General features: G+C 38.6%; 2 protein-coding genes across 6 annotated transcripts in view; one reads left to right on the top strand and one right to left on the bottom strand.

Moving 5' to 3' along the window:
• The window catches only part of dixdc1a (DIX domain containing 1a), a 30,495-nt gene extending 11,079 nt beyond the window's left edge, over positions 1-19,416 (top strand). The window contains exons 4-15 of one of the 4 annotated variants that reach the window (XM_057839210.1): positions 4,320-4,409; positions 4,644-4,697; positions 4,778-4,828; positions 7,690-7,794; positions 7,875-7,928; positions 8,023-8,106; positions 8,235-8,246; positions 8,324-8,485; positions 8,703-8,769; positions 8,903-9,011; positions 12,101-12,209; positions 16,246-19,416. In XM_057839210.1, the coding sequence (XP_057695193.1) occupies positions 4,320-4,409; positions 4,644-4,697; positions 4,778-4,828; positions 7,690-7,794; positions 7,875-7,928; positions 8,023-8,106; positions 8,235-8,246; positions 8,324-8,485; positions 8,703-8,769; positions 8,903-9,011; positions 12,101-12,209; positions 16,246-16,329 (981 nt within the window). In that variant the 3' untranslated portion in view covers positions 16,330-19,416. Of the gene's footprint in view, positions 1-4,319; positions 4,410-4,643; positions 4,698-4,777; positions 4,829-7,689; positions 7,795-7,874; positions 7,929-8,019; positions 8,107-8,186; positions 8,247-8,323; positions 8,486-8,702; positions 8,770-8,902; positions 9,012-12,100; positions 12,210-16,245 lie in introns of all 4 variants that reach the window. The other 3 variants (XM_057839209.1, XM_057839208.1, XM_057839207.1) reach the window with 3 other exon arrangements.
• Positions 505-26,989, bottom strand: pih1d2 (PIH1 domain containing 2). 2 transcript variants are annotated; one of them, XM_057839212.1, is made up of 6 exons: positions 26,422-26,989; positions 19,761-19,881; positions 19,297-19,539; positions 18,920-19,185; positions 18,598-18,758; positions 505-1,129 (listed from the first exon to the last, which is right to left on the bottom strand). In XM_057839212.1, the coding sequence occupies exons 1-5, from the start codon at positions 26,602-26,604 to the stop codon at positions 18,624-18,626; spliced, it is 948 nt and encodes a 315-aa protein (XP_057695195.1). In that variant the 5' UTR covers positions 26,605-26,989; the 3' UTR covers positions 505-1,129; positions 18,598-18,623. The 2 variants fall into 2 exon arrangements, with proteins under 2 accessions (XP_057695195.1, XP_057695194.1); XM_057839211.1 differs by lacking the exon at positions 505-1,129 and having other exon boundaries at positions 14,902-18,758; positions 26,422-26,932.
• Positions 26,990-27,007: the final 18 nt, after the last annotated feature.

The following is a 27,007-nucleotide window of genomic DNA, read 5'->3' as shown; positions in this document are numbered from 1 at the left end:
CACCGAAGCACCCTTGATAGAAGAAGACATATTTGCCTGAACTATAGGCCATATATTATGTTCGTATATAAATACACTGTTATATACATAAATCTGCAGCTGCATTTGAATAGATTACAGTTGTGTAAACACAAAACAAACAAAAAAGTACCTTCATTGTCTCAAATTATAGTTTTAGTAATACATAACAGACACACTATAGTGGGGGTCAGCAGCCAGCGGCTCTAGAGACGCAAGTTTTAATATTGTTTCTATAGGAGGATAAACGTGACATAAACATGCTTCTAAATCATTAATATATATATGATCTTTATTCAGGAGTCACACGGGGTGTCCATATCACACAAATCAACAGAAAAATGACATAAGAAAACACAGAAACAGAAACTGAAAAAGCAAAAACATGAAAAAGGCACAAACTATCTGTGCACAACAAACAGGCTTTTATTCCAATGGTGCCACATGCTTGACCTACATCTATAACTATTTTTAGGATCCGTTATTTTCATTAAAATACTATTTTCTGACTTATTTAATCAACACATGAACTTATACATCAGATTTCTTAGCAGCGCTTTAAAGGTGGGTAACCCAGAATATTAATATTGTAATCAAGTTAAACTTGAGGCGGTATCATACAACAAAATAGTCAGGTGGTGCGTCTGTTAGGGTCCGCAAATGCAGAAACAAATTTCGAATTTAAAGCAGACAACAAACAAGGGATGCGTTCAATGGCTTATTAAAGACAACTAAAATACACGCGATCGTAGAAAAAAAGGAATAACAAAATGGGTCCGTGACAATAGGTCAACAGGGATCAAATAACACTAACCTAAGCGGTGAGCAGAGAGTCAATAAGACAACAAAAAATAAACACACTCAAATACCTGCACAAGGTAGAGGATCTCAAAACAAGCTAGCGTGTACGAGACAAGAGATTAACGGGTGTCAAATGGCGACCAGCAAGTCAATATCTTGGCACCCGTGGATCGCCTGCGTTTATAGACTACTGTTGATGAGCTGGAATTAGCTGTAGGTGTGACGTCTGGAACGCTCCCACAGCCGGCTCCATAAAAAACAAAATCTGTCCTGCAGCAGAATGTCACAACGTCATTCTCCATTGGATGCACTGCAGGGAAAATAAACATTCAATCATGACGGGTTATTATGTATTTGTAGCCAAATTAGTGATTTTGATAGTTGTTAATATCATCCGCGGAGATTAAGGGGGGCACAGTCCCCCTGGTGGCCGAAAATGTCATTGCATGTAATTGACTTTCCAATATATGAATTTAAAATTAAGACTGCTGGTAAAATTCTGTCTATAAGATTTGTAAAGCAATAAAACAAACAATAAAAATTAATAAAATGAACATAAAATATATTTCTATTATGGGTCAAAATTATTTTTCAAACAGATCATGTGACTAGCACCTTAGAGACGGTCACTTGCTTTGCCTAGCCAAAAAAAAAAAAAAAAAAAAAAAAAAAAAAAACACCAGAAGAGGCAAGATGGATATATGTAATTTTTTCAAACTTAAACTTTCAAAAGTGACAAAAACTACTGAGCAAGAACCAAGGATTGAAGATGTGGACCATGAAACGCCAGAGAGCACTGCTCAATGGTGAGTGGAGTTTCAGTTTGCCTCACTAAAGATGTTAATTGTACAACAAAAAAAGCTCATTTTCAACGTATTAATATATATATATTCCTGGATGGAATATTAAGTCAAAAAAAGGATGTGGCGTCTACTTCACCACTAGGTAAGACAGAAAAATGCACGCACATGCACACAGCTGGGATGCCTGTACTGGTATGTTCGAGCATAGGCTTCATAATGATATTGAAGTGTCAGATTTGACCGTCACTGCGCCACGCCTTCAGGTAGGGGGCCATCACACAAACCGCTTCAGTTATTCGCAGTCGGTCGCAGCGACACATGCAGCGATCTGACGCCGGATTTATGTTGAAAAAGTACGAAAGCTGTACCGCATACAAATAGGAAGGATCTTTTCAGGAGTGATTTTTTTTTGAGGATTCAAGGTAATTATCATATTTTTCGTTTTTTTCACAAGAATTTTCAGCTCTTTGTTATAAGGCTGAGCCACATTGTCTAACAGACTAGCATCATACTTCGACATATTTTCGTAAAATAAATGCTAACTGCACATGTTTTTTGCTTTTAACCAAGAATCGAGCCTGTTTTACATCTATATCTATAAAGAATTCAGGGATTTAAGCATTCATTCACAAGAATTTTCACCGGAAAAGCTATGCTTATATAAGGCGACTGCCACATTGAGTGACAGACTAGAATCATACTTCGACATATTTAAGTAAAGTAAATGCTAACTGCACATGTTTTTTGCTTTTAACCAAGAATCAAGACTGTTTTACATCCATATCTATAAAACATTCAGGGATTTAAGCATTTATTGACAAGAATTTTCACCGGAAAAGCTCTGTTTACATATAGCGGCCGCCACAATGACTGACAGACTAGCATCGTAGTTCGCAATATTTACGTAAAATAACTGCTAACTGCCCATTTTGTTTTGTTTTCTTTTGTTTTTGTTTTTTTGCTTTTAACCAAGAATCGAGACTGTTTTACGTCCATATCTATCAAGAATTTAGGGATTGAAGCATTTATTCACGAGAAGTTTCACCGGAAAAGCTCCCTTTACATATGGCGGCCACCACATTGACTGACAGACTAGCATCTTACTTCGACATATTTACCTAAAATAAAGGCTAACTGCAAGGTTTTTTTTTTATCTTTTGACCAAGAATCGAGACTGTTTTACGTCCATATCTATAAAGAATTCAGGCATTTTGGCATTTATTCACAAGAATTTTCTCCGGAAAAACAATGTCTACATATGGTGCCCGCCACATTGACTGACAGACTAGAATCGTACTTCGACATATTTACATAAAATAAATGCTAACCGTACGTCAAGAATTGAGACTGTTTTACGTCCATATCTATAAAGAATTCAGCGATTTAAGCATTTATACACAAGAATTTTCACCGGAAAAGCTCTGTTTACATATGACGGCCGCCACATTGACTGACAGACTAGCATCGCACTTTCACATATTTATGTAAAATAAATACTAACTGCACTTTTTTTTTCTTTTAACCAAGAATCGAGAATGACTTACGTCCATATCTATAAAGAATTTAAGCATTTATTCACAAGAATTTTCAACAGATAACAGCTCTTTGTCTGTGATTCCACTCGGTCAGATTTGACGGCCATGGCAACAATGTAGGCCCCCTATTAATTGGCCCTCACCCAGTGTCCCGTCAATATCATTATGAAGTCTATGATACGAGCATGGGCTAAGCTACTATCCGAGCATATATCTTGTAAGTTAATTTTCAACATTTTTGCCCCCCGCTGCCACAAAAGTCAAACTCCGCCTATGGTTACTATAGCTAATATAGATATATACAGCATGTGTTGCCTTAATTATAATGCTTATATTGGGCTTTTCATTTTGTGCGGCTTCAGACATATTTTATATTTGTTTTTTAGGTCCAGTATGGCTCTTTCAACATTTTGGGTTGCCGACCCCTGCGCTATAGAAACAGAACAATTAAAACCATTGAATATTACATTTTTTTTTTAATAGCAATTATCTGTCTAGATTTACATTAAATATTGGCTTGATTATTTTTTAATTAATATTCTAATTTCCTAAAATGGTAATTGTTTTTTTTTTTTTTTTTTTGCTCTAATGAGTTTCATTTTTTGAATTGAGCTCTTAGAAATAGTTTTATAGATTAGATATGTATGAGAATTACGTTTAGATGAACCTGTGTGTATAACATATTTTTAAGTAATGCTGAATGACAGTCTTCTCTCATTTGCACTTAACACTTGCAAATGTAGAACTTTTCAACCTGATCACATCTACGTTGCTAATACGTAATGTAGAGTAAATGTCATTTGGCTATTTGTCCCAAAATTATAATAAAAAATATATATAATAACAAAATACAATAATTTAATAAAAATATGACTTCCCTTAATTTTTATCAACCATATGTGTCTTAAGCTCATTACATTACTACCACATTCAAAAGCAGCATTTACCTGTTGGTCACATGGGCTAGTCAACCTATCTTTAACCTCAATTTTCTTTGAAAACTCATAATTGTTGATTGGTGAGAATTTTTGTCTCTGGCTCTCTGTTTAGCTGATGACCCATCAAGAATGAACACCACCTTTTCCTTTGACCCTGACAAGTGATATAAAAAACAAATAGCTATTTGAAATGAATGACTCTAAATGCATGTGTTTGTTCCTAGGCTTTGCTACTCAATGGTTCGCTTCCAGAGGACGACCAGGGTGGATCCGTATGCTTCGGGGATAACCGGGCTAATAGCGAGCAACAGCTGGTACTGTATCCCTGTATCCTGCTCGTGTCCGGTTACTAGTGAAAATGCGGCAGCAGCCACGACTGCAACACACTAGCCACTTTGTGTGGATGTGGATGTTCTTCCGCCATTGCTCTCCTTTGGAAAGTGCAAATGAGTTTCACTGATCTCGCCCGCCTCCCCACTGTCAGACTCACCCTATTGTAGCTTTGACATTGGCTAATTAGGATGCTCCTACTGTGTCCCCCCCTGAAGGTTCTCACACGCAGCCGGCTGGACCAAAGCATGGAGGAGGCACTTGATCTTAAGGTACGCAAAGTGAATCTAATGAACTTTTTGGCTGCCCTTTTTTTTCTCAAAACGTCTCACTTCATTTGTCTAACTCCTAGCGGGAACTCCTTAGACACAAACAAGAGGTTCGCCACATTCAGGCAATCAAGGTAAATAAACCTTTTAAGCTTTGGAAAGGTGATTAAAGTTGAGCATATAATCCATAACCAAATGACCTTTTTGCTAGAAACACACCTTTTTTGACCCCTCAAGATCACTGGTACATTGCGCACAAGTTTAAAATTAAAACATTTGTTACATAATTTTATGTGTCTTTCCATTCACATTCAAGCTGATGAATGTACAGTGTATATGCCATTCTCATCCACACGTTAACCTTGATCTGTCCATTCACTCACATACATAATTTAAACACCTACCTGTTCATCCACATATGCATTTAATGGTAATATCTGTCCATCCATTTACATGCAGACTACTGCTTGACTCATGTAGATATTACACAGCCATCCACTCACTATCATGCACACATAGGGCCTTGTTTTCGGAGGCAAAGCAGGTGAGCGCCGGCATAAAACACAGCTTAGGTGGATTTTCGCGTAAGGCATGAGGTGGTCTAAGTTTCAATGCGGGGTAAACCATTGGTCTAAGGGGATTTTGGTGAGCCTGTGATCAAGACGCAGGCAGACAATGTGAGCTGGATATCATATATTTAAGTCATAAATATTTAAACGGTGTGTGTCAAATCCTCTAAATCAGGGATTTCAGACTCATGACTTTGTCAAGGGCCAAATCGTAGTTCAGCTAATTCGAGTGCTGCTAGCCCCCCCAGTCAAAATGGACTGGGCCTCTAGCACCGTCATTGCCAGTGAAATTAGGGTTGCAACCAATAAACAATGACTAATCAACAACTAATTAATTTTCAAATGAATCGGCAATTCTTTTGATATTTGATGAAAAGTTTAGAGACATGGTTGACCTCAAAGTCCTCCTTTTGAGCCTCTTCCTAGCATGTTTGCTGTCTTTTTCATTCATATTTAGTTGTATTTTTAACAGCAAAACAACAAAAAGGAATGCAGATTTTCTCTCGTTAATGTTTTTGATTTTTGTTTTTTTTATTTTAAAAAAGAGAAACAAAACAACTTTTTTATTTTTTTTTTAATTATTATATATACAGTGGGGCAAATAAGTATTTAGTCAACCACTAATTGTGGAAGTTCCCCCACTTGAAAATATTAGAGAGGCCTGTAAATGTCAACATGGGTAAACCTCAACCATGAGAGACAGAATGTGGGAGAAAAACCCAGAAAATCACATTGTTTGATTTTTAAAGAATTTATTTGCAAATCATGGTGGAAAATAAGTATTTGGTCAATACCAATAAATCATCTCAATACTTTGTTATGTACCCTTAATTGGCAATAACGGAGGCCAAACGTTTTCTGTAACTCTTCACAAGCTTTTCACAAACTGTTGCTGGTATTTGGTATTTTGGTTTTGTATATATTCGTCCGAGTTTTATTCATTTTTTTTCTTAATGCATTGCCAAAATGTATATGATCGGGAAAAATTATCGGAAATGATTGGAATTGAATCGGGAGCAAAAAAAAAAGCAATCGGATCGGGAAATATCGGGACCGGCAGTTACTCAAACTAAAACGATCGGGAGCAAAAAAACATGATTGGAACAACCCTAGTCAATACCAAAAGTTCATCTCAGTACTTTGTTATGTACTCTTTGTTGGCAATAACGGAGGCCAAACGTTTTGTGTAACTATTCACAAGCTTTTCACACACTGTTGCAGGTATTTTGGCCCATTCCTCCATGCAGATCTCCTCTAGAGCAGTGATGTTATGGGACTGTCATTGGGCAACGTGGACTTTCATCTCCCGCCACAGATTTTCTATGGGGTTGAAATCTGGAGACTGGCTAGGCCACTCCAGGACCTTGAAATTGCAGATTCAGTCTTCCCAGCCTGGTGCAGGTCTACAATTTTGTCTCTAGTGTCCTTCGACAGCTTTTTGGTCTTGGCCATAGTGGAGTTTGGAGTGTGACCTACTGAGGTTGTGGACAGGTGTCTTTTATACCGATAATGAGTTAAAACAGGTGCCATTCATACAGGTAACGAGTGGAGCCTCGTTAGACCTCGTTAGAAGTTAGACCTCTTTGACAGCCAGAAATCTTGCTTGTTTGTAGGTGACCAAATACTTATTTTCCACTCTAATTTGGGAATAAATTCTTTAAAAATCAAACAATGTGATTTTCTGGTTTTTTTTCCACATTTTGTCTGTCATGGTTTAGGTTTACCGATGTTGACAATTACAGGCCTCTCTAATCTTTTCAAGTAGGATAACTTGTACCATTGGTGGTTGACTAAAGACTTATTTACCCCACTGTATATATATATAATTTAACAAACAAAAAAGGGGAAAATAACAGTAAACATTTTCTTAGAAAAAAAGGGAAACAATTAACTGTTCTCCTTACTTTAATAAAAAATAATAATAATTGATTTTGGAAAATGAGAAAAAAACAGTAAATACTCTGATTTCTGGAGCCCCGTATCTTTCTTTAAGGACAACAGAAATGTTATATATATATTTTACTTTAGCAACAAGCATGACGTAACTGCACATTATTTACTTTCACTGGGCCACACAAAATGATGTGCCAGGCCGGATCTGGCCCCCGTGCCACAGGTTTGCTCCAAATCATTATCAAAATCAATTCATTGAATGGATTATTGTTATTATCATATTCATTATATTTTTAAAATCTACCAACTGGCCACGTCGCTTACGAAAACAGAACCTTTTGCTGATAATTCCCTTGCATATACTGTACAACAAGGACATTGATCTGGTCACTCACATCATGTTGACAATCAATAAAATGTTGGTCATAAGTTACAGAGAGACTACCTTTTGAAGTGGCTGTACTCTTTGATGCATTTAGATTTTTTTTCTATCTGTATGCTGATCTCCTTGTGTTCGACCTCTCGCTCATTAGGATGCCCTGCAGCAGCGGCTGTCCGTGCAGGAGGATGCCGTGCTGCAGCTAAAGCAGGAGCTACTGAGAAGCAACATGGCCAAAGATCAGCTTGAAGGAGAAAATGTGAGAGTAGTGGCGAGCTTTAGAATGATTTCACCAGGTTGAAATACATTAAGAGTTGATGTACTTCATGTACTTTGCAGGCAGTGCTTAAAGACAAGCTGAGCGAACGCAACAAATTGCTCGGCGAATATGAGGTATGGTGTCCTAACAATGACCTGCTAATGCAATCCCAAGGTGTGTTTTGCATATGCAGACGCATGTCTTTTTCTTTTACCGTTGCCATAGCAGCAACTTGGGAGGAAGGACAGAATGCTGCTGCAGCAAAAGCATGATGATGCTCAGCACAAAACACATGATGTGAGCCACAACCGGGTAAATGATTTAAAAATTGTACATTTTAAATAGTTTGTTTAAATGTTATAATTTCAGCTGTAACACTTTCTTTGTGGTAGTCATTCAGAAGTGAAGGTGGTTACAGCAGCTCTCCTCCTGCATTTCAGCATAGTGCACCCGTAAGTACATGAGATCTTTCCCCCATACCTTCCCATTATGATGCCTATAACTGATCAGTCATCGTTTGATGTCACAGGGTGAAGAACTGCAACTGGTGAGGGAGGCCTTGCGTAGTTTGAGAGACAACTTCTCCGGTCATGACCCCCAACACCACACGCTGGACACCCTAGAGCAGGGCGTGTCAAGCCTCATGGACCGTCTGCATTCATCAGATACTCACCGACGGCAGAACAGAGCGGTATGTTTGTGACTGGGAGGGTCAATATCACAAAAAGTGCCTTTTGTATTCTCACAGTCGCCATGAAAATGCAGCACAATCATGCAACTCCATGATTTTATCAGTGGCGGTTGAAATTTGCAGACATGCCAGTGTGATATACAGTTTGTGTGTTTGCTGCATTCATGTAAATATTTTTAACGAATATTTTCTTCCCTGGATCTCTGTATTCTTTCAGGAAGAATTTAAATCGCCTTGCCGGAGAGCCAACTCTTCAGACCGAGACTCATGGCCACCGAGCTCAAGTGAGGCGCACTAAAACGAGTCATCCATCTTAAGTCGCGCTTTCTGTTTAATCACTCTGCTGTGAAGGATAATATTGGCTGTCAGATATCTTTAAAAGGCTTTTCTTCTTGTTCATTTTTGTGTTACGTGCAGAAATTGCACATTCTCACAGTAGCCCAGGTTTGGATGGCGCCGTATCCACAAAAGTGCTTTACTTTACCGATCGCTCCCTCACACCCTTCCTCGTCAACATACCCAAAAGGTGAGCATATTTTAGGTTACATTTTTAGAATGGTATCAATCAAACTAGAAGATGTAATTTTTATGGAGTAATCATGTTGTGATGCTCTGTTCTGCTGTTCGCTAAACTCTAGCAGATCACTTCCTGTTGCTTTTGGCGAATTTATGGGTCTCTTCCAATTAATATCAGTTTACTTCCTGTTGCTTTTGGGGAATTTATGGGTGTCTACTCTCTTCCAATTGATAGCAGGTGACTTTCTGTTGATTTTGGGGTACATCCAGGTCACTTCGGGTTGTTATTAGTGTGACGGGTACACGCAGGTCCGCGTGTGTGACGCGGTGCATGGAAAACCTTCCGTCCGATGCCTTCAAGTAGGGACGCTGACGACTGAACCGTTGGCTCGAGCTTTATTGGCGCAGTGGTTAACGTCCCTACCTGCCGAGTGGAAGCGTCGTGGCTTGTGGGTTCGCGTCCCGGCCTGGTCAGAGGTGGGAGCGGAACGCCGGGTGGTGCTGTTACAATGGTGCTGTGACACGAATTGGCAGGGAAGGTTTCGGGGGATGAGTGTAACGGGTACACGTAGGTCCGTAGCGGAGTGTGGAAACTTCCCTTTCGATTCCTTGATGTACGGACACTGACAGCTGTGCCGTTGGCTGGAGCTCTATTGGCGCAGTGGTTAACGTCCCTACCTGCCGAGTGGAAGCATCGTGGTGTGCGGTTTCGCGTCCCGGTCAGAGGTGGGAGCGGAACGTGGGGCGGCGCTGACACACTAGTTATTGGAGTATTTTGGGGTAATTTTGGGGCATTTGCGGGTCACTTGCTATTTATCAAACACGAGAAGTTTTAGTTGCAAAAAGTGCTGCAACAATTTTTTATGTCAACATGAGCCACCATGAATGTCAACAATGTTACTGGATATATGATCTTCCCATCACAAATACGTATATTCGGCAGCATGTTGGACTAATGGTTAGGATATCTGCTTGACAATTTAAGGTAACGGTGATCATATCTCAGCTAGGGCGGCCTGCTGTGTGGAGTTTGTATGTTCTCTCTTGTGCTTGCGTGGGTTTCTAAGGGTGCGTCTGTAAAACCTTTGACTGTACAGGCATTTTTTTAAAGGATTTTTTGAATTTATTTGATCATTCACACCGAACCAAAGAATCCTTAGAAGAAGAAAAGCAAAACACAGGCTAATGCTTTGATGTTGGCTTTAGGGATATCCATTGAGGTATACTGACAAAATATCTTTTCCACCTTATAAGATGGGTTTCCATTGCAATTTACATATACTTTTACCGGCTGGATAAATCCTAGCATTAATGAGGTCAAGCACCATAAAAAATGAATGAGGGGACATTACAAATACAGTGGTATTAAAAAAGTATCTGAATCTTTTGGAATTTCTCACATTTCTGCATAAAATCACCATCAAATGTGATCTGATCTTTTTCAAATTCACATAGATATAAAAAGTGTCTGCTTTGACTAAAACCACCCAAACATTATAGGTTTTCATATTTTATGAGGATAGCATGCAAACAATGACAGAAGGGGGAAAATAAGTAGGTGAACCCTCTGCCTAAGGAGACTTAAAGAGGAATTGAAACCAATTTTTACCAAACAATTTAAGTCCGGTGTGTGCCCAATCACTGACGAGTGGTTTAAAGCTGCCCTGCCCACTATAAAACACAGACGTGGTAATAATTGTCTTGATGAGAAGCATTGTCTGATGTACAACATGGCTCGGTCAAAAGAGCTGTCTGAAGACCTGCGATCAAAGATTGTTGATTTGTATAAAGCTGGGAAAGGATACAAAACCATCTCTAAAAGCCTGGATGTTCATCAATCGACAGTCAGAGAAGTTGTCAACAAACGGAGAGAGTTTGACACTGTTGTTTCTCTCCCAAGGAGTGGCCGTCCATTAAAGATGACGCCAAGAGTTCAGCACAAAATACTCAGAGAGGTAAAAAAGAACCCTAGAGTTTCTGCTAAAGACTCACAGAAATCACTGGCACAGTCCAATATATCTGTGCACACATCAACTACTGTATATGTAAAACTATTGCCAATAATGTTGTTCATGGGAGGACTCCATGGAGGAAGCCACTGCTGTCTAAAAATAAAAATTGTTGCTCATTTAATGTTTGCAAAAAGGCACTTGGACACTCCACAGAAGTTCTGGCAAAATATTTTGTGGACTGATGAAACCAAAGTTGAATTGTTTGGGAGTAACACACAACATTATGCGTGGAGAAAAAATGAAACAGCTGAGCAACATTAACACCTCATCCCCACTGTTAAGCATGGTGGAGGGAGCATCATGATTTCGGACTGTGTTGCTACCTCAGGACCTGGACAACTTGCAATCATTAATGGAAGAATGAATTCAAACGTTTATCAGCATGTTTTGCAGGAAAACCTGAGGCCGTCTGTCAGACAGTTGAAGCTAAAAAGAGGATGGATGCTGCAACAAGACAATGAGCCAAAACACAGAAGTAAATCAACTTCAGAATGGTTTCAGAAGAACAAAATACACGTTCTGGAGTGGCCAAGTCAAAGTCCAGACTTGAGCCCTATTGAGATGCTGTGACATAACCTAAAGACAGTGATTCATGCCAGACATCCCAGGAATCTGACTTAACTACAGCAGTTTTGTAGAGAGAAATGGGCCAAGATTAGTCCTGATGGATGTGCCAGACTGCTCTGTAGCTACAGGAAGCGCCTGGTTGAAGTTATTGCTGCATTGGGGGGGCACAAAATATCAAATGTGATGGTTTACTTACTTACTTTTCCCCCCTTCTGTCATTGTTTGCATACTATCCTCATTAAAATATGAAAACCTATAAATGCTTGGGTGGTTTTTGTTAAAGCAGACACTGTTTTTTATCTGTGTGATTTTGACAAAGATTACATCACATTTGATGGTGATTTTATGCAGAAATGACAAAAATTCCAAAAGGTTCAGATACTCATACCACTGCAATGCTAATCTACTCTGGTAAAATACATTGTGGTTGCCTACAGCTAAGCATTCTATTTCAAAGATATTCTACACTCTGGATCAATTAAACAATAGATGTGTATTGTCTGGTGGCATATTCTCCCAGGTTGGGTGAGGTGACGCTGCGAGACTTCAAGGCTGCCGTGGACCGACAAGGCAGCTTCAGATACCACTTCAAAGCTCTGGATCCAGAGTTTGGCACTGTGAAAGAGGAGGTAGGAGGGAAATTATATTGCCTAATATAAAGAGCCTGACGAACTAATAATAGCGTGGCCTGCTTTATTCCATTTGAAGTTGATAATACTGAGACTTCGTCTTTTGTTTCTAGATTTATACAAGTGTATTCAGGAAGTTATTTACTGTCTTTTTCTACAGTTTATTACACTTTAATTTAACCCTTTCAGGCTTCACCATGCTGCTTAAGGACATGGCGCGTTCGTGTCTCTAAACCAATAAATACACTGTATTTAGTTGCTATTTCCATTCCTGGGAGGTGATTGGATGAAACTTTACCCATCGAAATCAAATCATGAGGTTTAACACGGCCTCTTTGCTATTTTTGGCTCTTTGAAAATGGCTGAGACAAAACGCAACTTCAAAAAGGCAAACATAAGTGCTCATTTCTTATCAAAAACACATTAACTTTGAACAGGCATGAAAATCACTCACCTTTCAGCGAAATTCGCCGTTTTGAAGTAAAAAAGGGAAGACCTACGTGAATTGCGTAGATCCGAGGAGAACAATTTTAAGGGATGTGGGGGGGTGTTTTTAATGTCAGACGCTTGGTATGCAAATAGGGAAGGCTGCACAAAGCCAAAAAACCAACCCGAGTGAGAGGGTACACTGTTGTATGAGGGGCCGTACAAGACATTTTTCATTCTGGCCCTCTCTCACACATACATACTCCTCTCACATACATATATATTCACTCTCACACTCATACATTTTCAATCTCATTCATACATTCTCCTCTCACATCCATACATTCTCCTCTTACATCCATACATTCTCCTCTCACATACATACATATATATTCACTCTCACACACATTTATTCTCCTCTCACATGCATACATTCTCTTCTCACATACATATATATTCACTCTCTCACACACACACACACACACATATATTCTCCTCTCACATCCATACATTCTCCTCCCACTTACATATATATTCACTCTCTCACACACACATATATTCTCCTCTCACATCCATACATTCTCCTCTCATATACATATAAATTTCACTCATACATACATTCTCCTCTCACATTTACACATAGTTTCACTCACACGCACACATCTTCTCTCCTCTCACGACATATATTTTAACTCTCACACACACATATGACATATTGACTAGCTTCAAACTTCAGTACCTGTGGGGTCTTTTGACCTTTTGACCCCAAACCAGTGCAGGTTTGAAGTACTTTACTTTGAGATCAAGGCACACCTCTTAAGTTTTCCAATTTATCTATTCATAATTTTTTATGATTTTTAAAATGTATTTAGTAACTTCAAACTTCAATAGCTCCTAGACATTTGGCTTTTTGACCCAAAATCAGTGCAGGGTAGTAGTACTCTTCTTTTAGGTTGGCGCACACCTCTTAGTTTGCCAATTTAGCTCTATTTATTCATTTATTTTTTTGACTACATTTTCACTTGAATAGCAAATTGGTCTAGTGACCTTTTTTTGTCAGTGCACATTCATAGAACTCTGCTGTTTATGGAACATATTTTTATCATTCAGACAGCTACACATTTTCTATTTGTTGCTGTAAATCATAGCACAAATGGAATATGATCTGTCAAAATACAAGACACAATTATAGAAAGTGCATGCTTGATTTTACAATATTGTCTTAATTAGTCAGGCAGCCATCATTAACTTTTTATTGAGAAAAATACAAGTAAACATGGGTCTCTAGCAGGATTCGAACCACGTTGTTCAAACCACAGACGACCGATTTTTACCACTGCACTATTCTTGCGCATGACGTCACAGCCATGATTTTCGAATTACAAAACGCGGCTCAGTTGACCGCAGTGTTTCCATTGCCGGGAGTTCCAGTTGTCAAAATGGTGCGTCTGATATCGCAATAACTGCCGTGACGATCCTCCAGTTTGGAAACGTGTCACGTTAGCTCCCGCTTGGACTGCTAAAAGGATTTGGGAGTTGCTAGGTCAGAAAATTTCTCTCATCTCACTTTCAACCGCGTTATTATGAGTGAAGTTGGGTGCTGTCCTCTGCCGCTCGAGACAGCATGACAAAGATGTGACTGTTTCAGAGGTCGACAAAATATTTCGTAATAGCCCAACTGCTTGCTGAAGTGCTTACATCCCCTCTTCCATGTTTACCTGCCTCAACAGGAATTGCTTCAGCTTCTCAGCCAATCAGAGCTAGCCAATCAGAGTTGCCTTCTTTTTCCACTATACTTTCACTCACACATACATACAGTATATACTTTCACTCACACATGCATATATTCTCCCCTCACACAGATATATATTAACTCTTATGCCGATATATTCTTCTCTCATTTACATATATTTTCTTTCTACATACCTATACACACAGATTGAAAATGTATGTATGTTAGAGTACAAATGTATGAACATGAGAGTGAAAATATATGAATATGAGAGTGAAAATGAATGAAGTGAAATTAAAAATGTATGAATGTGAGAGTGAAAATGTATGAATGTGAGAGAAAATATATGAATGTGAGAGTGAAAATATATGAATATGAGAGTGAAAATGAATGAATGTGAAAGTAAAACGTATAAATGTAAGAGTGAAAATGTATGAATGCGAAAGTAAAAATGTATGAAAGTGGGAGTAAAAATGCATGAATGTGAGAGTGAAAATATATGAATGTGAGAGGAGAATATATGTGTGTGAGAGTGAATATATATATGTATGTGAAAGGGAATGTATGTGTGTGAGAGGGCCAGAATGAAAAATGTCTTGTACAGCCCCTTATACATGAGACTCAAGTTCCTTTAACAGATGTTTGTTTATTGGTCATCAACACGCCGTACAATTAAAGTTGATACATACAAAATAAGGAAACACATCTATATTAAACACTGTAAAGTTAGCATTGCTACATTGAGGCTAATGGGGAAAAAAGACAATCTACTTTAGCCTGCTATAAAACTTTGGCAGTCTTCTCCAAAACACAAACTTGCGGTTAAAAGGTAACACTTCAAACATGAAAAATCGCTGGTTAACAGCATTTGCAAATTAAAAAAAAAAAAAAAATGGGGGGAAAAGAAGATTACTGACACCACATGCAATGACAAAAAGAGCTTTTTTTGCAGAGTGTAAAGCTTATGGTTAGCAGTTTAGCGAACATACTTCCGGTGAACATTTTAGAATAAAGCACGTCATGTTCATCATATAAATAACGATTTCTGGAGTTAATCCCACATACTTCAGAATTCAGATTCTACACAGCTTTAAAATGACACCCTTTATGAAAATCTGATTGGCAATGAATAATTGTTATAATTATTATAATACTATTATGTATAATAGTATATGATAATATTAATGGTAGTTATTTTTTTAAGAATTGTTTTGAATCAGGTTGGAAAGGCGAAGACAGTGTTCTGAATCTGTTTACATTCCATTCTTTTGCAGTAGTTAATGCTATCAGCATTTGACCTCATTGTTTGTGATTTATTGTTGTTATTTATGTGTTTATTTGTACTTTGATGAAGAATTTAAGTGTTCCAAAATGTTTTTTGTGAATTAATAAGCGTCATCAAAAATTTCATTGCTAAATTAGTTTAAAAAAAAAAAATAAAAATAAAAAATAAAGGGGCGGGGGGGGGGTTATTAGATTAGTCGACTAATCGTAAAAATTGTCTGGTGACTAATCGGGAGAAAATTTGTCATTTGGGACAGCCCTAGTTGTACAGTGTACCGGAACATATTTCCTCCACACCCTTCTCACCTTTTTACCCCCTTACCCATTTTCATGCCTGTTTAAAAATAACCAATAAAAGCATGAAATATCCCTGACTAAAAAACTTTGATCTGGTGTTTGAGTAGAGTAAAAATCCAAGCCAAGATTTTTTTTTTTTTGCCCAGCAGAAAATATGCAGGTCTGGAGGGGTTAAAAGAAAAGATCTTTTAAGAAAATATTTTTTAAATGGCTGTACAAAAACTTTTGTTTTTAAAACATTCAAGTGCATAATAATTTTTACAACAAAACATCTACTTTCTTCCTTATTTTGTGAAGGTATTCCAGGATGGAGCAGTGGTTCCTGGATGGGAAGGGAAGATTGTAGCTTGGGTGGAGGAAGACCATGGGGAGAGGAGATAGAAGCTAAAAAAAAAAAAAAAAAGCCTCGTTTGTGTTCACTGGAGCAGAACTTGATTGAAGACACTCGGGACCAATGGACTGAGATAAAGTTGGGGAATGTTTCTTGCCTGGTAATGCTTGGTAGACACGGTTTACACTCATAAATGGGGAATCTGTTAATTTGGTAGTAACGATCCCTATTAAACATCATAAATAACTTTAGTACAGTATTATTAATGGATGTACACTGCCATTTTCTCAAGTTCCAGATTGCCAAATAGTGGATGTTTGCCACTCTTCTCTTTCAAACAGAGTTTTAATAAACATTAATTATCGCATGCATCATTTTGCTGTCAATTATTCCGGAGATGGACGTTAATGGCGGGGCTCGGCGGCGGCAGCTTCGAGCCATTACACCTACGCTCCATTAACAAACAATGCCTGCTAATTGCTTAATAGAGAGGGCCGTTTGAGGCAGTGACTCAGCCCACACAGCAACAGCAACACATCTTAGTTTTTGGAAATCTGTTCGTCCTTCAGTATTTCAATTTTGTGTGTCCTGTTAGTCCTTCAGTATTTCAGTTTTGGTTTTGTGTGTTGTAAGGGAATTTGTTTACCATATTCTATCGTATTATATGAGGGATACATCTTAGGTATGCAGAACAGCCACTTCTCAAAAGGACAAAGTTTCCAGGTCTCTTCATTAAAAATACACAAAACTACGATGTTGGCCTGAGTCATTAAGAACCAAGTACTGGGTGTTTAATTGTGCATCCACTCAAGCAGGTTGTGCACTCTATTGTAAAATGGAGTAAAAGAAGTGGAGACACTCATAGTTAATAGGGCTGAAGTAATAGATTATTTTCACTGCGGGAAATTTTTGAGAGGAAAAGACAAGCAAACAAACATTTTAGTACAGGTAGTCCCCGGGTTATGATCGAGTTCCATTCCTCCTCCTATTAACCCTTTAAGAGCCCCAAAGCACCCCCTAAATCTCCAAATAACTATCCAAAAACATGTATTAGCCATCATTGTACGGTCTTCGCCAAGATGTCGGAGCTAAATCCTAGCTAGACAGCGAGCTACGCTTCAAAATGACGATTTCAGAGGTCCTTGTGGTTGATGACTTTATTTAGCTGCTCATGACCTCAACACCTGTAGAATGAAACAAATAAAAATGAAATTCAATCAGTTTCATCCTCAATAACAGCAACTCAAATTTGTGTTTATAACTAGCTGCTGATACAGCGATAAGAATCCACACAAACGATTAGCATGCATCAGTTAGTGTCCGCACATAATCAAAAACACATCAACTCCAATCAAGTATTCGACCACAATTGAAAACGCACAATAAAAAGTACAAAAGGTATTATATACAGGTGTTGCCTCTGCAGAGACTTCACAAGCAACAAATGTGCGCGCAGGCTTGCAGCGCTTTCCCTCTCTCACTCGGCTGGAAGCAAATGGCTCTTCCTCGTGTGTGTAAATGCGCTCTTCTTCGTGTGCGCAAATATGCTTTTCTTCGTGTGTACATGCGCTCTTACACGCGTGTGGAACTACTACCTACCCTACGCTCCCTGCGCCAAAATAAAAGCATGCATCACAAAACAAAAGTCAAAATTAAAAAATAAATAAATAAATAAAAATAAAAAAAATACTGGAAACTCCGGCATCGTAAAGTCAAAATCACGTAAGTCTTAACCCAGGGACTACCTGTATATAGTTTAAGCCAAGACGAGTAAGTACAGAGACAAAATGCATTGTTTTTTGTGCTTTATTATACAATAGTGTGTTTGTGTCGACCTTCAGACATCCACAAAACTGGCCAGTTATGATACATCGCATGCTAAATAATTTTAATGTACATCACACTGACTGGCTGATGTAATCTTGAGTGCTCCTAGTTAGTAGATCAGCTTTCCCAATGTTTGCATGAGCTATCATGTTGCACCCACTTTTGCACCTGCCAACCATAAGAAAATAAGGACCTGTACTGTATATGCCCCAGAGGTTGACACATAACCAAACCCTGATACCCTTGCTTTGCCGTTAAGTCAACAACTTAACTGTCTGTGCCAATGATCAGGAAATAACCCTGTTAGCTAACACACTTGTGTGCAGCCAACAAACTCAGTGGAGCTCTCAGCCTTTATTTTGACTTTAACAAGAAAGAGCTAGTGATGTTTATGTATTGAGCTTGTCCCCACTACTTAGCCTTTCCCTATCAAAACTACTGGATGTACTGGCAGAATACCATTTTTACTATATTTCACTCTGAGGAGTTACCTTTATGTTTTTCCAGTCCAGAGATGTCACAAAATATCTGCGGTTACCGTAAGCTTTCGACTCCGCTTGTTAAAGATTGCAACAGCGCTGTTTTCATTGACAGCTTTTGGAAAGTCCAGGAGCAAGTAGTAGATGTCCTCCACCTCTAGCAGTACATCATCCTACACAGAAAAACATTTTAATGGCATACATGATATCCGCAACCCCCCTGAGGGTAAGCGGGTAAGAAGATGAATGAATGAATCCATGATATACTGTAGTGTGCCTTGTCATGAAGCAGTCCCTAGTGTCAGTATTGGCTAGAAGAGTAATCAGCTCTAACCTTGGACATCTTGAGCTGCCACTCCGACATGGAGCTAATCTTGGGCAGATCCACAGTCAGCTCCAGTTTGCAGGGAAATCCCTCGGCGTCAGCCCTCACCTCTAGTCGGTACTCAGGCTTTTCAGGCTGCTCGTTTGTGGTGGAGGAGATTACCTCGATCAAGCTTTTCTTACGCACAGCGGGCTGACGGACGATATCAGCCTTGTCGTCTTTCTCCAAGCGCAAGGAGCTAATTTTCTGCAGGAGGGACTCCGGGCTCTGTATGGCTGTAAATAAAAGTGTCTTGATTGTTATCGATGGTTGTGGGAAGTGAAAGATGAGTTCAAACACAAAAAGGGCCTGCGGTAGCTTGTCAGGGCTCTGACTTATTACCCTACCTGAATCTGACTGCTTGTCTGCAGTCAGTCTCTGCTGCTGGAAGCTGAGGCGGCGGCACAAGTCCTCTGGGCAATTTTTGGGGCAAAAGCTAACAACATTATACTGCTGAGACAACTTCAGCCCGTGCTGCTGCTGGGCAAAGCTGAGAGCAAGTTTGTAGATTTGGTCCATCTCAGCCTTGTCTTTCTTAGATTGCTGCAGCACCTCAGGGTTAAAGGCTATGTCCAGCACAGTATAAGCACCTGCAACACAACAGATGGATGCACACAGTGGTGAGAGAGATGACTTCCGGTGTAAATTTTGATAAATCATCTGAGTGTCTCGCTGTGGCAAATTCTTGACAGGAAAAAGTTTGTTTTCTACTATCACTATTATTTCTTTTATTTATATTCTAAAAGCAGACAAAATAGACAGAGTTCCCTTCTTTCATAATGTAGCAAAGCTTTTTCTTAAGCGCTCTGACCTTCATCTGTGTGTGCCTCCAGGCTTCCAGCATACACAGGTAATGGCTTACTAGGATCCTGGGATGCTGGCACACGCTTCCAACTGCATATGTTAATGTACAGCGAGCCTCCCTGTGGTTCCTTGTGTGGGAACAGAGACTATGACAAAACTGCACAGCAAACAAATACAAAAATAGAATACATATTGAAAGAAAGTAGGCCACTCTAATGTCACCTGTGCTTAATAGGCCACTCAGTATTCTACTTATAATTAAGCCTCAATTAATTAATTGGCTGCCATTGACAGCAAAAGACGTCTGATTCATTTTTACTATGAAAGGCTTGTAGCGAATGACTGCATGTCTAATTGATCGCATGAAGCCACACTTGTATATGGCGGAAAACACAGACAATACTGAAAAAGCAGTTTCTGCTCTTGCACTCCTCTTTAAAAGAAACTGCTGTATTTTAAGCCAAAACAACTGTTGTGTTTGATAGAGCAATATGTCTATATGCTGCCATAGCAGATTCATGGCGCATTAAAGCTGTAATGTGAAGTAATTTCATAACATGCCAAATAGGGTCACAATTAAAGTAATTAAACATTGTCCAACAAATAAAGCATGAAAAAATAATTTATATGTTGTATATTTGACAAAATAATCGCGTTTCCGAAGTTCGAGCCTGAAAGGGGACGAACCCTGAAGTGATAGGTCACACCGAGAACAGCGATGGCAGCGCTCCATACGGCCGCCCTACAAAGCCCTTCAAACAATGCTTCAAACAGCGATATAAGTGATAGATCAAGCGCAAGTGAGGAGACCCAAGTTTTTGAAGAGTTGGAGGAAAAGGAGGAGGTTGGAATTTTATGTTGGATCGTACATGTATTAGCCAGACGCTAATCAGGATGCAAACAATGTGCCCAGACTACCTGACATCGAATGGAGACAAGACCCATCGAGATTACAGGATTGGTAAAATATACTGTAGGCTGTTATTATTTTCATGATTTGAAGATGCAGGCGTTTGCACATAATTTTATGTTTTTGTCTATCTGATGACATTGTTTAAAAAAATAATAATCAACCCATCGAGATTACAGGATTGGTAAGATATACTGTAGGCTGTTATTATTTTCATGATTTGAAGATGCAGGCGTTTGCACATAATTTTATGTTTTTGTCTATCTGATGACATTGTTTAAAAAAAATAATAATCAGACTGCATGTTCATTTTGGCAGATCCGGCAGCGCTCATGCATATAAAATAATAATATAAAAACGTTTTGGATGAGTCGTTGATGGCTTTCTTCACTTTATTGTGGAAACAATAAGAAAACAAAATAATAGCGCACTGCCGCCACATTCGACCACGAAGTTTGGCTTGTCGCTCATCTCCACCTCGCCTCGTACTACCAGCTACTACTACTTCCTGGTGCTATCGGCAGGAAGTGGCGTCTAACGGCGTGAGGAAATGTAGTTTTTTCACACAAGCGAACAGATTACAAAGCACCACTTCAGTGTTGTCCCGAGACTACATTTCCCATGATTCACTGCGGGACTTGAGGTGTCAACGTTCACATTTGACAGCATTCTGCCGCGGTCCTCCTCGCCAGCTGTTAGCTCGCCATTCACGCTCGTTTGCATTTGATCGCTAGTCTGATACACTCCTGCTTTTGCGGTGAGGTCTTTTGTGTTTATTATTTATTGGATCGTTTTTGTTCACCACTGTAAATAAGAGCACTGAAGCAAGAAGGGGTAAGTCGCCATTTCTGTTCAACCCGTTTTCTCCTGTTTTTTTTAGTGTAAGAAGCTAGGTTAGTGGCTGTCTTTTCTTCATTCTTTTTCATGATCAGGGTTTGGTTAGCGGTTGGGGTTCAAGTGTAGATTCCTTTTGTTTGTTGTTTTGGCCTGGGCTTACCCTGAAGCCGCGCTTCATCTACATTTTGTACATATTGCCTTGAAAGGTGGAAAAGCGCTATATAAGTATAACACCATTTACCATATTCATTGCGAGTTTGTTGTGTAAATTTTGTGCCACTTGTGAAATTGTGTGGCTCGTTTTGTTACACCCTTCGCGAGCCGTCCTTGGGACGTAACACTAGCGAACACAACAACAACTATGCCACGACTATTGCCACGAGTTGGCTTTCGGCTAACGTCGCTAGCTTCTACTGTACATTCCACAACCGTTGGTGGCTTTGCTTTGACAAAGTCATCAGTCATCTATCCAAAAATCACACTTACTTTTTGGCAAATCCTTGATCATAAGTAGACCGGTTAAGGACGCAGGCATCTTCGAAGTGTTTGCAGCAGAGAACACTACTCGATGATGGCGTGAAATTCATTCGCTTCGTGCGAACAAAAGATGTCCATTTACGTGCCCTGCCATCCTTTGGCCACTCATACAACTTTGCGTTTGAATGAGAACAAAACATCGCCACACACCGCCGTGGCATCTTACCGAGAAGCAATGCAACAAACAATACTGTTCTATGGCGGACTTCCCTCGCACTTCCCGGTGTGACATAATTTCCGAAGATTTCCGAAGATTGCCGAAGAAGAGCATTTTCGTTGTCAGGGGCGTTGCTATGGGTTAAACAAACAATCTGGAAGGGTTGCGTTAAAAAAAATAATGAAAATATGCTTATAATTGTTTAGCCATTGATATTATTCAAAAACATGGTTGGCCAACCTTAGTTCACATTTCCCCTTTAAGCCCCCGAACTAGTTTTAATTTGTCCATTTTACCCTGAAAACCCCCGTTTACAGACGTCGCGCAACCGCTTTTGTTTCAACCCAGCCATAAAAAGAAGGTAAGTAATCGTATTTATTATTCGAAATATCTGTCATTTTTAGCTTAGAATCATTACTTGATGTCTAATATTTAGCTTAAAAAAAACCAACAACCTTTAAAAATTATTCACTCGCATATTTTAAACTTTTAAACAAATGACATCACAATGAAAAAAATGGCCTCTGTAAAAAAAAGTCACGGATATCTACCTCATAACTATCGCTTAATTGTATTTTTTTTCGTTACTGTCGCATTTTCCCCAATATTTTAGATGATAAATAATTGATCGAAACAAAGAAAATTTGAAAAAAAACTAGGGCTGTCAAAATTATCGCATTAACGGGCGGTAATTAATTTTTTAATTAATCACGTTAAAATATTTGACGCAATTAACGCATATGCCCCGCTCAGACAGATTTAAATGACAGTACAGTGAAATGCCCACTTGTTCATTGTGTTTTATGGAGTTTTGCCGCCCTCTGCTGGTGCTTGGGTGCGATTGATTTTATAGGCTTCCGCACCCATGAACATTGTGTAAGTAATTATTGACATCAATAATGGCGGGCTACTAGTTTATTTTTTGATTCAAAATTTTACCAATTTTTATTAAAACGAAAACATTAGGAGGAGTTTCAATATAAAATTTCTATAACTTGTACTAACATTTATCTTTTAGGAACTACAAGTCTTCCTATCCATGGATCGCTTTAACAGAATGTTAATAATGTTAATGCCATCTTGTTATAATGAATAAATACAGTCCTTATGTATCGTATGTTGAATGTATATATCCATCTTGTGTCTTATCTTTCCATTCCAACAATAATTTACAGAAGAATAATGCATATTTTATAGCTGGTTTGAATTGTGATTAATTGCGATTAATTACGATTAATTCATTTTTAAGATGTAATTAACTCGATTAAAAATTTTAATCCTTTGACAGCCCCCCCAAAAAAACATTTCAAAGGGTAAATATGTGAAAAAGAAAATCTCAACCACTCCTTGATGTCTGCGATTTCTGCATCACGACCCTTGTTATATTATCATGTTTCACCCATAAAATCCCCCAAAAATCCAGCTGTGGCCATTGACAGCTGTGTCTTGACACTCGATGATACATGCTACATGGAGTTTTTATCGAAACAAGGTAAGTACGTGATAATATCTCGTTAAAATCGTGGCGTCTTTAATTCTGCTCTCGCATGCTCTCACCTCCCGTTAGGGTTTTGCTGTCTAAAAAAAAATATTTTTTTATAAATGCCCTCCTGTTTAAAAATTTTCTTCTTCCAGAAATGTATCACTCGTGCATATCGGACAAATTTGAAATTTGGCCAACCTGGAGGGCCTCAGAGCGGAACTTCAAGTAACCTGAGTGTTTTCCACCAAATGGATATGTATATATATGGCGGAAAACCAGACAACACTGAAAAAACAGTTTCTGCTCTTGCGCTCCTCTTTAAAAGAAACTGCTGTATTTTAAGCCAAAACAACTATTGTGTTTGATAGAACAATATGTCTATATGCTTCCACAGCAGATTCAGGGCACATTACGCCCCCGAACTATTTTCAATTTGTCCGTTTTACCCTGAAAACCCCCTTTTACAGACGTCACGCAACTGCTTTTGTTTCAACCCAGCCATAAAACAAAGGTAATTTCTTATATGTATTATTCAAAATGTCATTTTTAGCTTAGAATCATTAATTAATGTCTAATATTTCGTTAAAAAAAACAAAAAAAAAAAAAAAAACACGACTTAAAAAATTATTCACTCGCATATTTTAAACTTTTAAACAAATGACGTCACAATGAAAAAAATGGTGTATGTAATAAAGTCACGATATCTACCTCATAACTATCGCTTAATTGTATTTTTTGTTACTGTCGCATTTTCTCCGATATGTTAGATGATAAATAATCGATCCAAACAAAGAAAAAAGAAAAAAAAAACTTTAAAAGGGTAAATATTTGAAAAGGAACATTTCGACCGCTCCTTGATGTCTGCAGTTTCTGCATCGCGACCTTTGTTATATTACCATGTTTCATCCATAAAATCCTAAAAAAAAATCCAGCTGTGGCCATTCACAGCTGTGTCTTGACACTCGGTGATACATGCTACTTGCAGTTTTTGGATCGAAACAAGGTAAGTACGTGATAATATCTCATTGAGGTCATAGCGTCTGTAATTCTGCTCTCGTGTGCTCTCACCTCCAGATAAGGTTTTGCTGTTTTTTTTTGTTTTTTTTTTCAAATGCTCCCCTGTTCTAAATTTTTAATCCCCCCAAAAATTGAGATTTTAAGATTTCCAATGATGTATCACAGATGCATATCGGACAATTTTGAAATTTGGCCAAAATGTGGGGTCTCAGAGCGGAACTTCAAGTCACCTGAGTGTTTTCCGCCATATAGACTATAGATTGTGGTTCACAGCAAAAAGCCTGGTGTTGAATTGATTCTCACAGAGTCAATTTCAACTCCTTTTCAGACTTTATATAGGTCCACACTTTCTAGAGTCAAATTAACACTTTGGAAATAGTTCAATATCAACACCACACCAAGAGTTCCTTCTTTAACTCTTTACCAGAGTTGACGTTATTAGGCAAATAACACTGCTCTGGGTTAAATGTTTACTCCTTACCAGAGTTAGAATAAATAACACTGTGCTCTGAGTTAAATATTTTACTCTTTCACAGAGTTGAATACCTAATCATTTTACTCCTTACCAGAGTTAAATACAATTGATTTACTCTTTACGAGAGTTAAATAATTAAATGTTTTTTTTACTCCTTCTGAGAGTTGAATAATTAAAAGGTTTTACTCTTTACCACAGTTAAAAATAGGGATTAGACAAATGACAGTTTCACATATAAAACATTTATTAAAACAAATAAAATATTAAAATAAATGAAACATTTCGTTTGGCCATGTTCTCCCCAGTCCAGTCAGTCTTTCATTACAGCAGTATAAAATCAACTATAATATATAGATGTTCATCTGAGGCACTGTATGAGCTCTGAACATCGAACGGTGTGCAACATTTCAGCTCAGACATTTTATTTATACACCTTTCCTCACTTGTGGATACTCTGAAAGCATGACGATGCTCATCAAACATCTCTGTAGACATCATGTTTGACAAAAAATAAATCTGGTCGCGACGCAGCACCGTGTTGGTCTGTTGGCTCATCAAATTCAAAATGAAGTGCAGGTGTGTGAGTCGCGGGAGGAGCTTATTTACATCTATCCTGAGTTGAGTTAGCACTGATGTCACACCATTTAAATCAGAGGGTGTTAAAAATTACACTTTGGGAGTCGAAATCAACTCCAGGGCGGAGTGATTTGAATCAACAATTAAAAACAACTCCAAACACTTAACCATTACACCAGACAGTGTTAAAACAACACTTTGGGAGTAGTATTAACTCCGATTTCCATCAACTATTTAAAATGACTCCAGACACCTAACCATTACACCAGAAAGTGTTAGAATTGAGTGGTATTAACTCGGGACTGAGTTGGATAACATTGACATGATCAACTCTTTCAAATAACTCCAACACTGAACCCAATTTAAATACAATGGTGTTAAAATGACACATTGGGAGTTGAAATCAACCCTGAAATGTTTAACCCTGGAATTTCAACTCTTTAATTTTTGCTGTGTTGTTTTCAATAAAACATTATTTCTTTCCAGTGGTATTATTATGTGGGCAAAGTGTACAGGAATCAATCTGACCACTTACTTTATTTGTCTAACTCATGGTGCCATTGGAGCTTTTATCACCCAGAAGTACGCGTGATGTAATGAAGAAATGTAAAGAATTTAGCTACACCTGCCTTGCGCCGGAGCAGTCACTGCGGCGCTAAAGTGTAGACCGACTTACCAGCATGTCGACGCATATACACGAATCGAGCTGAGGCGGTGCGTTGTACTCCATGCCGGATTTCACCTGTTTCTCCATGAATCTACGGTAAGCTTCTGGGTCGTTCTCGCAAAGGTCGTCCAGCATGGACCACAATTGGTTGACCTGCTGGAGAACATCTCCTGTGCTGCTGCTGGACGACATTCCCACCTCAACAGTTGGCGCTATTAATTTACTAAAAACTCGAAGTATCTACTGTGACACGCTTTCTCAGACGAAATTAATCTTTACACAGCCGTCAACTATCAGGTCCTTCAGTTTTGAACTTGTGTTGCCTTAATTCTCAGCTAAAACTCGTTGAAAATGTGAGGCAAGAAACAAACGGCTTACATTTGCTCATTCACAAAAGAAATCAATTAATATTAGTCAAGCATAAGTGAAATTATACTAACTACCTCCATTTAGTAATTAAGAGTCTAACCTTGAGAAGCAACTGGTTTCACTCGACTGTGTTGTCGGTTGCTATGGAAACTAGCTGAGCGGAAGTGTTACAAAAGCGACACTCTGTGGCTTAAAAAAACAGCTGCAGCTCAGTCACCTGACTGGT

Source organism: Corythoichthys intestinalis, chromosome 6 (genome assembly GCF_030265065.1).
Source record: "Corythoichthys intestinalis isolate RoL2023-P3 chromosome 6, ASM3026506v1, whole genome shotgun sequence".
In the NCBI taxonomy this organism is placed as follows: Eukaryota; Metazoa; Chordata; class Actinopteri; order Syngnathiformes; family Syngnathidae; genus Corythoichthys; species Corythoichthys intestinalis.
This window is presented reverse-complemented; position numbering and strand designations above follow the sequence as displayed.